A 17,777-nucleotide genomic window follows, 5' to 3' on the forward strand; every position below is an offset into this window, starting at 1 on the left:
CTAGCTTTATCTACTGTAAGCAATATTTAGGTTACATAGTAACTCCTGTTTATAGGAATTTGATTCTAGACAACACAAATGATGATCAGGTGTATTATCATGTCTGTTGTCACTTTGCAGTATTTTATGTACAGAATAATCCATATTCTTCAGTTGTATTGTCACTTTGATATACTATAGTTTTTTGGCTGGGAAATACTGTAACTTGTTTAAAATTGCAGAACACAAGATTGTAATGGTTGGCCTGGACAATGCTGGAAAAACAACCATTCTGTATCAGCTCTTGATGAATGAGGTCGTTCATACCTCTCCAACAATTGGCAGTAATGTGGAAGAAGTGGTGTGGAAGAATCTTCACTTTATTATGTGGGACTTGGGTGGTCAGGAATCACTGCGTTCTGCTTGGAATACGTACTACACAAACACTGAGGTGAGAATGCATGCAAATGCTAAATTAGGCATATGTGTTTATATGACTTATTGTTTATGTAGATCTCAGCACCATGTGGACTACCCTTACCCTGCATTCACAGCAGGGTGGTTATGGCAGAATCTTCCTCAAACATTTTGTTTGCTGGTCATCTTGTTACAGTCCTTTGATGATGACCCAACAACAAGTAATGCAGCCGTGTTAAAGAACTAAATATCAGTTGTTAGAAAGAAGAATTGTAATTGTATAGATAGAGAAAGTGTTGCTTGAGTTAGTGAATACATGAAGAAGTAATGAAGTCTGGAAAGATGGAGAAAGGTAGAAGTATGATAAAAAAGTTAGAAGATAATTAAACTTTTGATTAATAAATGATTGAATGATTATACACATTTTAGACGCCAAATTGTCCAGCAGTATGAAAGTTGATAAATAAATGGATCATTTCTGGTAGAAAGGGTCCTAACATTCACTGGTACTTTATTTGTAGAAATGCATACTGCATTTCTGTAGGTGATCAAAGTAAACTTTGCTATTTGCAAAAGTTCCTTATTATGTACAAAAAAAATTTAATTATATTTCTTGTTACACCTATTTTTATGCGAATTTAATCTGTCATATGCAAATGGGAGTGGAATAAAATATGACATAGATAGATTTGTTGACCTGATTGCAAAAACGTTTTTTTCCAGTAAAGCTAATCTGATTTCCAAAGCTGGCTGATTTATATAGAGTCTTCATATTCATTAGTTAAGATGCTGTTAGCTCACAGATCATGCAGAAATTATGCTGGCAAGGATTGATTTTGCTGGATATATTAAGCACACTTGAATGATCCTGTATGTATCTTAATCCCCATTCTTTTCTAATGTAATTTTCACAGGTTTGTATCATATTTTTTTGTGAATTTAGTAGGAAATATGCATTTATTAATTTATATGAGAGATGAATTTCACAGTCTGTCTTGGAAAGGAAAGATGCAGACATCAAATTAGTTAGTATTTAAGATTTTAGTGTTTTCCCAGTTTATAAGTGCTGAATGTCATTGCTCAAGAAGGCACACAAAAAGCTACAAAACATCTGTTGTGAAGAGAATGAAGCTCAAGTTGTTTAGAGCGAGGGGTAAACCAAGAAGAAACTTGCCTTTGAATTATGTCAAAATGAAAGCTGAAGGAAGAGTCCTGTTTGAAGAGAAAATCATTTCTTCTCATGACTTGAGTAGTTACTCAGAAGAAAGATACTTTTAAGACCTATACAGAATTCCCATCTTTTTGGAGGTAGGCAGCAACTTAGGGATATGAATTCTCCAAGAAAGGATAAGATAATGATTTCCATTTTGATAAAGTTAAGGTATTAAATATCAGATTTTTCAAAAGATAGATATTGTGAAGAAACATATGAAAAGAATTAGGTTTTGAAATTACTTAGGGAGAAAATTGATAAGCTAGGAGACAAGTAAGTCACCATTAAGGAGTGAAGAAGGTGTGTAGGGAAACAGTATACATTGATATAGTGTTTGAATCTGGAAACACAGAGCTGTAATTATATAGTTTGTTGGTGTAAATGCTAATTGCAGGTAGAAGAGGAGTTAGTGTATGAATAGTGAATTGTGTGGTTGAAAGGAAAGATTGGAATTGTAGTGTGCGTGGATATGTGTTATATGCACAAGTGAATATGAAGACTGCAAGGTAAGGATGAAATGAAGATTGTGCAAGTACAAAATGTGTTTCTGGAAAAATTGAATGATTACATAAAGGAAGACATTGGTTTCAGAAGTGGTAGAGGATGTGTGGATCAGGTGTTTGCTTTGAAGAATGTATGTGAGAAATACTTAGAAAAGTAAATGGATTTGTATTTAGCATTTATGGATCTGTAGAAGGCATATGAAAGAGTTGATAGAGATGCTGTGTGGAAGGTACTAAGAATATATGGTGTGGCAGGCAAGTTGTTAGAAGCAGTGAAAAGTTTTTATCAAGGATGTAAGGCATGTGTACGTGTAGAAAGAGAGGAAAGTGATTGGTTCTCAGTGAATGTAGGTTTGCGGCAGGGCTGTGTGAAGTCTCCATGGTTGTTTAATTTGTTTATGGGTGGGGTTGGTAGGGAGGTTTGGAAAGAGGGGCAAGTATGCAATCTGTTGTGGATGAGAGAGCTTGGGAAGTGAGTCAGTTGCTGTTTGCTGATGATACAGTGCTGGTGTTTGATTTATGTGAGAAACTGCAAAAGCTGGTGACTTAAGTTTGGTAAAGTGTGTGAAAGAAGAAAGTTGAGAGTAAATGTGAATAAGAGCAAGGTTATTAGGTACAGTAGGGTTGAGGGTCAAGTCAATTGGGAGGTAAGTTTGAATGGAGAAAAACTGAAGGAAGTGAAGTGTTTTAGATATCCGGGAGTGGATTTGGCAGTGGATGGAACCATGGAAGTGGAAGTGAATCATAGGGTGGGGGAGGGGGCGAAAATTCTGGGAGCCTTGAAGAATGTTTGGAAGTCGAGAACATTATCTCAGAAAGCAAAAATGGGTATGTTTGAAGGAATAGTGGTTCCAACAATGTTGTATGGTTGCGAGGCGTGGGCTATGGATAGAGTTGTGTGCAGGAAGGTGGATGTGCTGGAAATGAGATGTTCGAGGACAATATGTGGTGTGAGGTGGTTTGATCGAGTAAGTAATAATAGGGTAAGAGAGATTTGTGGTAATAAAGAGAGTGTGGTTGAGAGAGCAGAAGAGGGTGTTTTGAAATGTTTTGGTCACATGGAGAGAATGAATGAGGAAAGATTGACCAAGAGGATATATGTGTCAGACGTGGTGTGAACAAGGAGAAGTGGGAGGTAAAATTGGAGGTGGAAAGATGGAGTGAAACGCGGGAGACAGCGACAAAGCAAAATAATAAAATATATATATATATACATATATATATATATATATATATATATATATATATATATATATATATATATATAAAGGTGAGAACAATGGAAGTTAGGGGAGTGGGGGAGGAATGGGATGTATTTAGGGAATCAGTGATGGATTGCGCAAAAGATGCTTGTGGCATGAGAAGAGTGGGAGGTGGGTTGACTAGAAAGGGTAGTGAGTGGTGGGATGAAGAAGTAAGAGTACTAGTGAAAGAGAAGAGAGAGGCATTTGGACGATTTTTGCAGGGAAAAAATGCAATTGAGTGGGAGATGTATAAAAGAAAGAGGCAGGAGGTCAAGAGAAAGGTGCAAGAGGTGAAAAAAAGGGCAAATGAGAGTTGGGGTGAGAGAGTATCATTAAATTTTAGGGAGAATAAAAAGATGTTCTGGAAGGAGGTAAATAAAGTGCGTAAGACAAGGGAGCAAATGGGAACTTCAGTGAAGGGCGCAAATGGGGAGGTGATAACAAGTAGTGGTGATGTGAGAGGAGATGGAGTGAGTATTTTGAAGGTTTGTTGAATGTGTTTGATGATAGAGTGGCAGATATAGGGTGTTTTGGTCGAGGTGGTGTGCAAAGTGAGAGGGTTAGGGAAAATGATTTGGTAAACAGAGAAGAGGTAGTGAAAGCTTTGCGGAAGATGAAAGCTGGCAAGGCAGCAGGTTTGGATGGTATTGCAGTGGAATTTATTAAAAAGGGGGTGACTCTATTGTTGACTGGTTGGTAAGGTTATTTAATGTATGTATGACTCATGGTGAGGTGCCTGAGGATTGGCAGAATGCGTGCATAGTGCCATTGTACAAAGGCAAAGGGGATAAGAGTGAGTGCTCAAATTACAGAGGTATAAGTTTGTTGAGTATTCCTGGTAAATTATATGGGAGGGTATTGATTGAGAGGGTGAAGGCATGTACAGAGCATCAGATTGGGGAAGAGCAGTGTGGTTTCAGAAGTGGTAGAGGATGTGTGGATCAGGTGTTTGCTTTGAAGAATGTATGTGAGAAATACTTAGAAAAGCAAATGGATTTGTATGTAGCATTTATGGATCTGGAGAAGGCATATGATAGAGTTGATAGAGATGCTCTGTGGAAGGTATTAAGAATATATGGTGTGGGAGGAAAGTTGTTAGAAGCAGTAAAAAGTTTTTATCGAGGATGTAAGGCATGTGTACGTGTAGGAAGAGAGGAAAGTGATTGGTTCTCAGTGAATGTAGGTTTGCGGCAGGGGTGTGTGATGTCTCCATGGTTGTTTAATTTGTTTATGGATGGGGTTGTTAGGGAGGTGAATGCAAGAGTTTTGGAAAGAGGGGCAAGTATGAAGTCTGTTGTGGATGAGAGAGCTTGGGAAGTGAGTCAGTTGTTGTTCGCTGATGATACAGCGCTGGTGGCTGATTCATGTGAGAAACTGCAGAAGCTGGTGACTGAGTTTGGTAAAGTGTGTGGAAGAAGAAAGTTAAGAGTAAATGTGAATAAGAGCAAGGTTATCAGGTACAGTAGGGTTAAGGGTCAAGTCAATTGGGAGGTGAGTTTGAATGGAGAAAAACTGGAGGAAAGTGAAGTGTTTTAGATATCTGGGAGTGGATCTGGCAGCGGATGGAACCATGGAAGCGGAAGTGGATCATAGGGTGGGGGAGGGGGCGAAAATTCTGGGGGCCTTGAAGAATGTGTGGAAGTCGAAAACATTATCTCGGAAAGCAAAAATGGGTATGTTTGAAGGAATAGTGGTTCCAACAATGTTGTATGGTTGCGAGGCGTGGGCTATGGATAGAGTTGTGCGCAGGAGGATGGATGTGCTGGAAATGAGATGTTTGAGGACAATGTGTGGTGTGAGGTGGTTTGATCGAGTGAGTAATGTAAGGGTAAGAGAGATGTGTGGAAATAAAAAGAGCGTGGTTGAGAGAGCAGAAGAGGGTGTTTTGAAGTGGTTTGGGCACATGGAGAGAATGAGTGAGGAAAGATTGACCAAGAGGATATATGTGTCGGAGGTGGAGGGAACGAGGAGAAGAGGGAGACCAAATTGGAGGTGGAAAGATGGAGTGAAAAAGATTTTGTGTGATCGGGGCCTGAACATGCAGGAGGGTGAAAGGAGGGCAAGGAATAGAGTGAATTGGAGCGATGTGGTATACCGGGGTTGACGTGCTGTCAGTGGAGTGAATCAAGGCATGTGAAGCGTCTGGGGTAAACCATGGAAAGCTGTGTAGGTTTGTATATTTGTGTGTGTGGACGTATGTATATACATGTGTATGGGGGGGGTTGGGCCATTTCTTTCGTCTGTTTCCTTGCGCTACCTCGCAAACGCGGGAGACAGCGACAAAGTATAAAAAAAAAATATATATATATATATATATATATATATATATATATATATATATATATATATATATATAGTAATTTTACAAACATAAATCATAGTGCTAGCTTTATCTACTGTAAGCAATATTTAGGTTACATAGTAACTCCTGTTTATAGGAATTTGATTCTAGACAACACAAATGATGATCAGGTGTATTATCATGTCTGTTGTCACTTTGCAGTATTTTATGTACAGAATAATCCATATTCTTCAGTTGTATTGTCACTTTGATATACTATAGTTTTTTGGCTGGGAAATACTGTAACTTGTTTAAAATTGCAGAACACAAGATTGTAATGGTTGGCCTGGACAATGCTGGAAAAACAACCATTCTGTATCAGCTCTTGATGAATGAGGTCGTTCATACCTCTCCAACAATTGGCAGTAATGTGGAAGAAGTGGTGTGGAAGAATCTTCACTTTATTATGTGGGACTTGGGTGGTCAGGAATCACTGCGTTCTGCTTGGAATACGTACTACACAAACACTGAGGTGAGAATGCATGCAAATGCTAAATTAGGCATATGTGTTTATATGACTTATTGTTTATGTAGATCTCAGCACCATGTGGACTACCCTTACCCTGCATTCACAGCAGGGTGGTTATGGCAGAATCTTCCTCAAACATTTTGTTTGCTGGTCATCTTGTTACAGTCCTTTGATGATGACCCAACAACAAGTAATGCAGCCGTGTTAAAGAACTAAATATCAGTTGTTAGAAAGAAGAATTGTAATTGTATAGATAGAGAAAGTGTTGCTTGAGTTAGTGAATACATGAAGAAGTAATGAAGTCTGGAAAGATGGAGAAAGGTAGAAGTATGATAAAAAAGTTAGAAGATAATTAAACTTTTGATTAATAAATGATTGAATGATTATACACATTTTAGACGCCAAATTGTCCAGCAGTATGAAAGTTGATAAATAAATGGATCATTTCTGGTAGAAAGGGTCCTAACATTCACTGGTACTTTATTTGTAGAAATGCATACTGCATTTCTGTAGGTGATCAAAGTAAACTTTGCTATTTGCAAAAGTTCCTTATTATGTACAAAAAAAATTTAATTATATTTCTTGTTACACCTATTTTTATGCGAATTTAATCTGTCATATGCAAATGGGAGTGGAATAAAATATGACATAGATAGATTTGTTGACCTGATTGCAAAAACGTTTTTTTCCAGTAAAGCTAATCTGATTTCCAAAGCTGGCTGATTTATATAGAGTCTTCATATTCATTAGTTAAGATGCTGTTAGCTCACAGATCATGCAGAAATTATGCTGGCAAGGATTGATTTTGCTGGATATATTAAGCACACTTGAATGATCCTGTATGTATCTTAATCCCCATTCTTTTCTAATGTAATTTTCACAGGTTTGTATCATATTTTTTTGTGAATTTAGTAGGAAATATGCATTTATTAATTTATATGAGAGATGAATTTCACAGTCTGTCTTGGAAAGGAAAGATGCAGACATCAAATTAGTTAGTATTTAAGATTTTAGTGTTTTCCCAGTTTATAAGTGCTGAATGTCATTGCTCAAGAAGGCACACAAAAAGCTACAAAACATCTGTTGTGAAGAGAATGAAGCTCAAGTTGTTTAGAGCGAGGGGTAAACCAAGAAGAAACTTGCCTTTGAATTATGTCAAAATGAAAGCTGAAGGAAGAGTCCTGTTTGAAGAGAAAATCATTTCTTCTCATGACTTGAGTAGTTACTCAGAAGAAAGATACTTTTAAGACCTATACAGAATTCCCATCTTTTTGGAGGTAGGCAGCAACTTAGGGATATGAATTCTCCAAGAAAGGATAAGATAATGATTTCCATTTTGATAAAGTTAAGGTATTAAATATCAGATTTTTCAAAAGATAGATATTGTGAAGAAACATATGAAAAGAATTAGGTTTTGAAATTACTTAGGGAGAAAATTGATAAGCTAGGAGACAAGTAAGTCACCATTAAGGAGTGAAGAAGGTGTGAGGGAAACAGTATACATTGATATAGTGTTTGAATCTGGAAACACAGAGCTGTAATTATATAGTTTGTTGGTGTAAATGCTAATTGCAGGTAGAAGAGGAGTTAGTGTATGAATAGTGAATTGTGTGGTTGAAAGGAAAGATTGGAATTGTAGTGTGCGTGGATATGTGTATATGCACAAGTGAATATGAAGACTGCAAGGTAAGGATGAAATGAAGATTGTGCAAGGTACAAAAGTGTTTCTGGAAAAATTGAATGATTACATAAATGGGTTTGAGAAGGAGAGAAAGGTGGTTTTAATGAGTGATATGAATGCGAAGGTGGGATATGATAAAATCATCGAGATGGTTATAAGATAGAAGTGCTTAGAGTAAATGAAAATGGAGATTATCTTGTGGATGTCTGTGTTATGAGGGGTTTATTCTTTGCAAAAGCCCCCCTTTTTTTTTTTTAGCATGAGATCATCCACAGATGTACATGGATGAGAAGTGATAGACGAGAAGAACAAAAGGATTTGATTAACTGTGTGGCAGTGAATGAAAGGTTGAGAAAGGCTGTGCGGGAAGCTAGAGTTGTGGGAGGATTCCTAGGAGATTCTAATTATTTGTAGTTCTTGTGTAGGTGACGATTAGGGGAAAAGTGGAGGTATGGTATAAGGAAGAATGGATAGGTGAAAGTGTTGGCAAGTGAGTAGATGAATCAGAAAGAATGCAGGGAGGAGCATGAAAAGAGGGTGACCAAAAGTTTAGATGAGAGTTCAGAAAATGTAAGGATACATGCATGTGCATCAGATTGGGGAAGAGCAGTGTGGTTTCAGAAGTGGTAGAGGATGTGTGGATCAGGTGTTTGCTTTGAAGAATGTATGTGAGAAATACTTAGAAAAGCAAATGGATTTGTATGTAGCATTTATGGATCTGGAGAAGGCATATGATAGAGTTGATAGAGATGCTCTGTGGAAGGTATTAAGAATATATGGTGTGGGAGGAAAGTTGTTAGAAGCAGTGAAAAGTTTTTATCGAGGATGTAAGGCATGTGTACGTGTAGGAAGAGAGGAAAGTGATTGGTTCTCAGTGAATGTAGGTTTGCGGCAGGGGTGTGTGATGTCTCCATGGTTGTTTAATTTGTTTATGGACGGGGTTGTTAGGGAGGTAAATGCAAGAGTTTTGGAAAGAGGGGCAAGTATGAAGTCTGTTGTGGATGAGAGAGCTTGGGAAGTGAGTCAGTTGTTGTTCGCTGATGATACAGCGCTGGTGGCTGATGCATGTGAGAAACTGCAGAAGCTGGTGACTGAGTTTGGTAAAGTGTGTGGAAGAAGAAAGTTAAGAGTAAATGTGAATAAGAGCAAGGTTATTAGGTACAGTAGGGTTGAGGGTCAAGTCAATTGGGAGGTGAGTTTGAATGGAGAAAAACTGGAGGAAGTGAAGTGTTTTTAGATATCTGGGAGTGGATCTGGCAGCGGATGGAACCATGGAAGCGGAAGTGGATCATAGGGTGGGGGAGGGGGCGAAAATTCTGGGGGCCTTGAAGAATGTGTGGAAGTCGAGAACATAATCTCGGAAAGCAAAAATGGGTATGTTTGAAGGAATAGTGGTTCCAACAATGTTGTATGGTTGCGAGGCGTGGGCTATGGATAGAGTTGTGCGCAGGAGGATGGATGTGCTGGAAATGAGATGTTTGAGGACAATGTGTGGTGTGAGGTGGTTTGATCGAGTAAGTAACGTAAGGGTAAGAGAGATGTGTGGAAATAAAAAGAGCGTGGTTGAGAGAGCAGATGAGGGTGTTTTGAAGTGGTTTGGGCACATGGAGAGAATGAGTGAGGAAAGATTGACCAAGAGGATATATGTGTCGGAGGTGGAGGGAACGAGGAGAAGAGGGAGACCAAATTGGAGGTGGAAAGATGGAGTGAAAAAGATTTTGTGTGATCGGGGCCTGAACATGCAGGAGGGTGAAAGGAGGGCAAGGAATAGAGTGAATTGGAGCGATGTGGTATACCGGGGTTGACGTGCTGTCAGTGGATTGAATCAAGGCATGTGAAGCGTCTAGGGTAAACCATGGAAAGCTGTGTAGGTATGTATATTTGCGTGTGTGGACGTATGTATATACATGTGTATGGGGGGGTTGGGCCATTTCTTTCGTCTGTTCCCTTGCGCTACCTCGCAAACGCGGGAGACAGCGACAAAGTATAATAAATAAAAAAATATACATGCATGTGTGAATAAGGGAAAGGCTCTTAAAGGTTGTTGAATTATTAGTTTGATACAAAGTTGTGAGATTTAAGAATAAAAAGGGAAATGCATGGAGGACATATGAGATTGGAAATGCCTTGCAAGAGAAGATAAAGACATATGGTAGATTGCTTGAAATTAGTGTACCAATGGAAGCTTAGCAGAAGAGATGAGAATATAAAATGTGCAAGCAGAATGTTCAGAAGCTGCTTGAGGAAAGCAGATTAGATGAAGATTTTGGAAGAAAGTCGAGTGAAAATTTGGGAAAAATAAGAAATTGTACTGGAAGGAGGTGAACAAGGAAAGAGATGGAAGTAAGAGTGTAAGAGAATTGAGAAGTAAGGAAGGGAAGTTGCTGAGTAGAAAAGAGAAGTGAAAGGAAGATGGAAAGAATATTTTGAAGAACTGATGAATATGGGGATAGGTGAGGTAGCAAAGTTACATGCATCGTTGTGGAGGATGGAAGGAAAAGGATACAAGTGCAGGAGCCAATTGCAAGAGAGAGGTTAAAAGGGTGATGATAAGGTTGAAGGCAGAAAATGCACCTGGAGTGGATGGAATTACTGCTGAAATGTTAAGGTAAAGGAGGAGAAAGTGTAATAGAATGTATGCATTTGATATGTAATTTAGCATGGAAACAGAAGATTGTGCCTGAGGCTTAGGTGAAAATTATAATTGTTCTTTTAAGGAAAAGATTGCAATTATAAGGAATTAGTCTGTGAAGTAAACTAGGAAAGGTGTATGCAAGAATGTTGATTGACAGAGCAATGGAAGTGATTAAATATGTGAGGAGCAAGTGGGTTTTAGAAAAGGTAGATGTGTGGATCAGATTTTTACATTGAGAATGATTGTGGAAAAGTATCTGGAGGAAGTGTATGCCGAAGTCAAGTGGAATGCTATATGGAATGTGTTAAGAATGATATGTGGTAGGGGGACAACTGTTGGATAGTGTTAAAGCTTTTGGTAGAGTAGCAAATGCAGTTGCAAGAGTGGATGGAGAGTTGAGCGAAAGTTTTGGTACAGGAACAGTTGTAAGGCAGGGATGTTTGATATCATCATGGATTTTTAACATATGTATGGTTGAAGTTATAAGAGAAGTAAAAAGAAAACTAGAGAATGGGGTTGCAAAGATGGAGTGTGTTGGTAAACTATGGTGTTAGTGACAAGTTCTGTTTTTGGATGATACCACTTTGTTTTCTAAGACTGAGGAGGAGTTGCAGAAGGTTTTTAAGAGTGTTTTATGATGTGTAAACAGAGGCAATTGAAGATAATGCAAATAAAACTAGTGTTGAAAGTATATGTTTTGCAAAGCCCTTTAGAGTGAGAGATGAATGTACAAAATTGTTTAATGAATAAGGGGAAGAAAGACTGAAAGAGTTGACAGAATTCAAGCATTTGGGAGCTATCTTCGATAAGTTTGGTGAAATGGAAGGAGAGAGCAGCACTAGATAGAGGAGTCATTTGGTCCCTTAATAGAATAATGAAGGGTAGAGCTTTAAGTATGGAAGTGAATAAAGGAATAAGGGACAGCATAATCCTCCTGACCCTGACTTATACAGCCAAAATATGGATATGGAATGAGTCACAGAGGTCAAGAATCCAGGCTGTGGAAATTAGCTCTCTGAGTGACAAAAGAAATGAGGGGTTGTTTGAGAGATAGGTTATGGCAGGGAATGACATGTGGAATGGTAGAGTAGGTTAAGCACACTATTTTGAGTTTTTTGGGGTACATGGAAAGAATGCAAGACAGAGAGCTCACAGGGAGGGTGTATGATAATATGATTAAAGGGGTTGTTGTGAGAGGAAGACCACATGTGACATATGCACCATGTAATGGTGTATATGAGAGAGACATGTAAGAACAGAGATAAGTGGAGACTCTTTTGCCTTGGATACCCCTTTGATGGGAGTTCCTGGAGGGAATGGACATCACAGATTTAGATTGATAGATATATGGGGAGATAACAGATATTGAAAGCATTTAATGCTGATTGTTAATACTGAGAGGGGAATAGAATATATACGTACTGGAAAAATTACTGGGGACAGCTTTATATACAAAACCGGCTTGAGCATATCTTGTTGACAAAGCTTGCACTTCAACTCTGTGAATATAAACTGTGATGAAATTTTGTTGGTCAGAAATGCTCTGCAGGTAGATGATATGCATTGGACATTTTCTGCAGATAATCATCTTGCTCTTGCAGCCAGAGATATTCGATTTGCTGTGAACGTGTTAAAGAAAATTTTGCAAAGTTATAAGCCTCACTTTGTCCTGTGAAAAAATTCAAATGTCATCACTCACACCTCAAGCTCTTGACTCAACTAAGAAATGAAAAATGCTGAAATAGAGAATGTTCCAGTAGTCTTCATAAGTATTAATGTAGCAATATATAGAGAGTGAAAATTAGGAAGTACATGCATTCAGTCATGGAAGTAATGTGGAAAGAATGGGACATGAATCCTCAAGCACAGACACAAATCCAAAGAGAAACATTGACCCAAATATGGAAGGAGTAGGAAAGAAAGTATGAAAACTAGAAATACTGAGAATACCACAGAAAGAGACCTTGAAAGTGGAAGCCAAAAATATTCACAGATGTGACCACTGATACTGAGAAAAGTGAGAGGTGTAAAGCAGTTGGAAAACAAGGAAATCACTGGCTATCCAGGGTCTGTAGATACTTTGAGAAGAGAATTTACTTGTAGGGTAAAACTGGCATATCACCCAGGGGAAAATATAGATTGTGAATTATGTCTTGACTTGCTTAAGAAATGCAGATGCCACTTGGGGAAGAATGCAGATTATACCACCCAGATTTGTACCTATCATCATTAGAGGTAAGGTGTTGGCTGAATGAGCACTGCGAGTACCACCATTTATCAGGGGGGGACATTGAGGCATAAATGATCAGCATGCCATGCATGCCATATTTTACACTTGAACATGGTGCTAAATAGAGGCAGTTGAGATTTTACAGATGAGGAAATGACGTTAGTTTCCCTTAGCAAGATGATAAAGAAACTGAAAGCACTCTGTCGAGCTCAGTAGAACAGAATGTATTAAGCCCTGAAAACCAAGAAATAAGACTCGTAACATTCTTCATACAATATATGTCAACATTTAGAGACTCAAAACACAGAAGAAATAAAATCCCTTTTATAAGTGGCTCACTGGCCAAGTTCAGATGTAGTAATTGCAGCCTTGCACAGATACACCCATTAAAGACATGTAAAGAGTGATGTCTAGATCCCACATTACAACCTTAATGGATGCGACAGGACTAGAAGTTTGTGAGAGGAGTTAGACTGTAAGTAACTGATACTCTTTCAACAACTGAACTCCTGTAATTATGTAGTAGAAGCACTTATTGTCAAGGATAAAAACCAAAACTTGGTCATCCTACTAATCTGCAGGCCACCAGATATAGAACCACATGAATTAACAGAACAAAAAAGGAATATGAAATGATTTTTTGACCTTCAGAAACTCGGTTTGAATATGAATCTTCTTCAGGAACTTTGCTTCCCATATATGAATTAAAGACAGGCAGAAACAACATTGTAGATGAAAGTACTGCCAGAAGCAGTGTGGAAGAATATTTACAAAAGAGAAATATTCAGATTTTGTGTCTAGATTTCTTTCATTCAGCAAATAACATGCAACCAAAAGAAATAACACATTGGACCTATTCTTTACAAATAATGAGGACCTTATATATGACATCACATCGCAAGCATTCTGTGCTCTGATGACAACCTAACTGAAGTAAAAAACTAGTGTGGATTCTAAACAGTTTATGAATACTGAATTATATTTGCCAAAAAAAATAAAAGTAAGTTATGATTATTTCATTCCTGATCATCAGTCATTTTGTAGCACAACTCCAAACGCCCCTCACCATTTCCATTCATATCCCTGAATACCCCATGCAAACCAGTTATAACCTAGCTGCCAGATTATTGACCTTCATATTTAAATCACCCATCCTTAATACCCAGTCTCGTGCACCAAAACTGCTGACACAATCACTCAGCTGCTAGCAAAACACTTGCCTCATGATCTCTCTTCTCATTGCCAAGTGCATAAGCACCAATAATCACCTGTCTCTTGCCATCCAGTTTCAGTTTTACCTACATCAATCTAGAATTTGCTTCCTTACACCTTTAGCACACACTCCCACAACTCCTGCTTCAGAATTAGTGCTGAACTTTCTTTAGATCTTGTCCTTCCACCAACCCCTAACTTTACTCCTAAGATATTTTCAAACCATTCTTCCCCTTTACCCTTAAGCTTCATTTCACTCAGAGTCAGAACATCCAAGTTTCTTTTCTTAAACATTCTACCTATCTCTTCTCTCTTCTGATCTTGGTGACATCCACACACATTCAGACACCTTAATCTGAGCCTTCAAGGAGAATGAGCCCTCACTGCTTGGCTTCGTCTGTTTCCTCTTTTAGAAATTGCAATTGCAATACAAGAAGGGGGATTTCCAGCTCCCCTCTCCCACCCCCCTTTAGTCACCTTCTACGACATGTCGCGAATATGGAGGTAGAATTCTTCCTCTATTATATTTATATCTATGAAATTATTAGCTCATACATTAAATAAAATTTCATTAAAAAGAAATATAAATATATATATTTTTTATAAATATTTTTTTTTTTTTTTTTTTTTTTTTTTTTATACTTTGTCGCTGTCTCCCGCGTTTGCGAGGTAGCGCAAGGAAACAGACGAAAGAAATGGCCCCCCCCCCCATACACATGTACATACACACGTCCACACACGCAAATATACATACCTACACAGCTTTCCATGGTTTACCCCAGACGCTTCACATGCCTTGATTCAATCCACTGACAGCACGTCAAACCCTGTATACCACATCGCTCCAATTCACTCTATTCCTTGCCCTCCTTTCACCCTCCTGCATGTTCAGGCCCCGATCACACAAAATCTTTTTCACTCCATCTTTCCACCTCCAATTTGGTCTCCCTCTTCTCCTCGTTCCCTCCACCTCCGACACATATATCCTCTTGGTCAATCTTTCCTCACTCATTCTCTCCATGTGCCCAAACCATTTCAAAACACCCTCTTCTGCTCTCTCAACCACGCTCTTTTTATTTCCACACATCTCTCTTACCCTTACGTTACTTACTCGATCAAACCACCTCACACCACACATTGTCCTCAAACATCTCATTTCCAGCACATCCATCCTCCTGCGCACAACTCTATCCATAGCCCACGCCTCGCAACCATACAACATTGTTGGAACCACTATTCCTTCAAACATACCCATTTTTGCTTTCCGAGATAATGTTCTCGACTTCCACACATTTTTCAAGGCTCCCAAAATTTTCGCCCCCTCCCCCACCCTATGATCCACTTCCGCTTCCATGGTTCCATCCGCTGACAGATCCACTCCCAGATATCTAAAACACTTCACTTCCTCCAGTTTTTCTCCATTCAAACTCACCTCCCAATTGACTTGACCCTCAACCCTACTGTACCTAATAACCTTGCTCTTATTCACATTTACTCTTAACTTTCTTCTTCCACACACTTTACCAAACTCAGTCACCAGCTTCTGCAGTTTCTCACATGAATCAGCCACCAGCGCTGTATCATCAGCGAACAACAACTGACTCACTTCCCAAGCTCTCTCATCCCCAACAGACTTCATACTTGCCCCTCTTTCCAGGACTCTTGCATTTACCTCCCTAACAACCTCATCCATAAACAAATTAAACAACCATGGAGACATCACACACCCCTGCCGCAAACCTACATTCACTGAGAACCAATCACTTTCCTCTCTTCCTACACGTACACATGCCTTACATCCTCGATAAAAACTTTTCACTGCTTCTAACAACTTGCCTCCCACACCATATTTTCTTAATACCTTCCACAGAGCATCTCTATCAACTCTATCATATGCCTTCTCCAGATCCATAAATGCTACATACAAATCCATTTGCTTTTCTAAGTATTTCTCACATACATTCTTCAAAGCAAACACCTGATCCACACATCCTCTACCACTTCTGAAACCGCACTGCTCTTCCCCAATCTGATGCTCTGTACATGCCTTCACCCTCTCAATCAATACCCTCCCATATAATTTACCAGGAATACTCAACAAACTTATACCTCTGTAATTTGAGCACTCACTCTTATCCCCTTTGCCTTTGTACAATGGCACTATGCAAGCATTCCGCCAATCCTCAGGCACCTCACCATGAGTCATACATACATTAAATAACCTTACCAACCACTCAACAATACAGTCACCCCCTTTTTTAATAAATTCCACTGCAATACCATCCAAACCTGCTGCCTTGCCGGCTTTCATCTTCCGCAAAGCTTTCACTACCTCTTCTCTGTTTACCAAATCATTTTCCCTAACCCTCTCACTTTGCACACCACCTCGACCAAAACACCCTATATCTGCCACTCTATCATCAAACACATTCAACAAACCTTCAAAATACTCACTCCATCTCCTTCTCACATCACCACTACTTGTTATCACCTCCCCATTTGCGCCCTTCACTGAAGTTCCCATTTGCTCCCTTGTCTTACGCACTTTATTTACCTCCTTCCAGAACATCTTTTTATTCTCCCTAAAGTTTAATGATACTCTCTCACCCCAACTCTCATTTGCCCTTTTTTTCACCTCTTGCACCTTTCTCTTGACCTCCTGTCTCTTTCTTTTATACATCTCCCACTCAATTGCATTTTTTCCCTGCAAAAATCGTCCAAATGCCTCTCTCTTCTCTTTCACTAATACTCTTACTTCTTCATCCCACCACTCACTACCCTTTCTAATCAACCCACCTCCCACTCTTCTCATGCCACAAGCATCTTTTGCGCAATCCATCACTGATTCCCTAAATACATCCCATTCCTCCCCCACTCCCCTTGCTTCCATTGTTCTCACCTTTTTCCATTCTGTACTCAGTCTCTCCTGGTACTTCCTCACACAGGTCTCCTTCTCAAGCTCACTTACTCTCACCACCCTCTTCACCCCAACATTCACTCTTCTTTTCTGAAAACCCATACAAATCTTCACCTTAGCCTCCACAAGATAATGATCAGACATCCCTCCAGTTGCACCTCTCAGCACATTAACATCCAAAAGTCTCTCTTTCGCACACCTGTCAATTAACACGTAATCCAATAACGCTCTCTGGCCATCTCTCATACTTACATAAGTATACTTATGTATATCTCGCTTTTTAAACCAGGTATTCCCAATCATCAGTCCTTTTTCAGCACATAAATCTACAAGCTCTTCACCATTTCCATTTACAACACTGAACACCCCATGTATACCAATTATTCCCTCAACTGCCACATTACTCACCTTTGCATTCAAATCACCCATCACTATAACCCGGTCTCGTGCATCAAAACCACTAACACACTCATTCAGCTGCTCCCAAAACACTTGCCTCTCTTGATCTTTCTTCTCATGCCCAGGTGCATATGCACCAATAATCACCCACCTCTCTCCATCAACTTTCAGTTTTACCCATATTAATCGAGAATTTACTTTCTTACACTCTATCACATACTCCCACAACTCCTGTTTCAGGAGTATTGCTACTCCTTCCCTTGCTCTTGTCCTCTCACTAACCCCTGACTTTACTCCCCAGACATTCCCAAACCACTCTTCCCCTTTACCCTTGAGCTTCGTTTCACTCAGAGCCAAAACATCCATGTTCCTTTCCTCAAACATACTACCTATCTCTCCTTTTTTCACATCATGGTTACATCCACACACATTTAGGCACCCCACTCTGAGCCTTCGAGGAGGATGAGCACTCCCCGCGTGACTCCTTCTTCTGTTTCCCATTTTAGAAAGTTAATACAATAATAATATATATATATA

General features: G+C 39.1%; 2 protein-coding genes across 2 annotated transcripts in view; one reads left to right on the forward strand and one right to left on the reverse strand.

The window, feature by feature from the left end:
- The window catches only part of LOC139750898 (uncharacterized), a 265,619-nt gene that overhangs the window by 12,597 nt on the left and 235,245 nt on the right, over positions 1-17,777 (reverse strand). The gene's annotated exons all lie outside the window — the stretch shown is intronic.
- Positions 5,874-17,777, forward strand: part of Arl5 (ADP-ribosylation factor-like 5) — a 48,303-nt gene continuing 36,399 nt past the window's right edge. The window contains exon 1 of the mRNA XM_071665779.1: positions 5,874-6,169. Within this exon, the coding sequence (XP_071521880.1) occupies positions 5,975-6,169 (195 nt within the window). The 5' untranslated portion in view covers positions 5,874-5,974. The remainder of the gene's footprint in view (positions 6,170-17,777) is intronic.

Source organism: Panulirus ornatus, chromosome 10, assembly GCF_036320965.1.
Source record: "Panulirus ornatus isolate Po-2019 chromosome 10, ASM3632096v1, whole genome shotgun sequence".
Classification (NCBI taxonomy): Eukaryota; Metazoa; Arthropoda; class Malacostraca; order Decapoda; family Palinuridae; genus Panulirus; species Panulirus ornatus.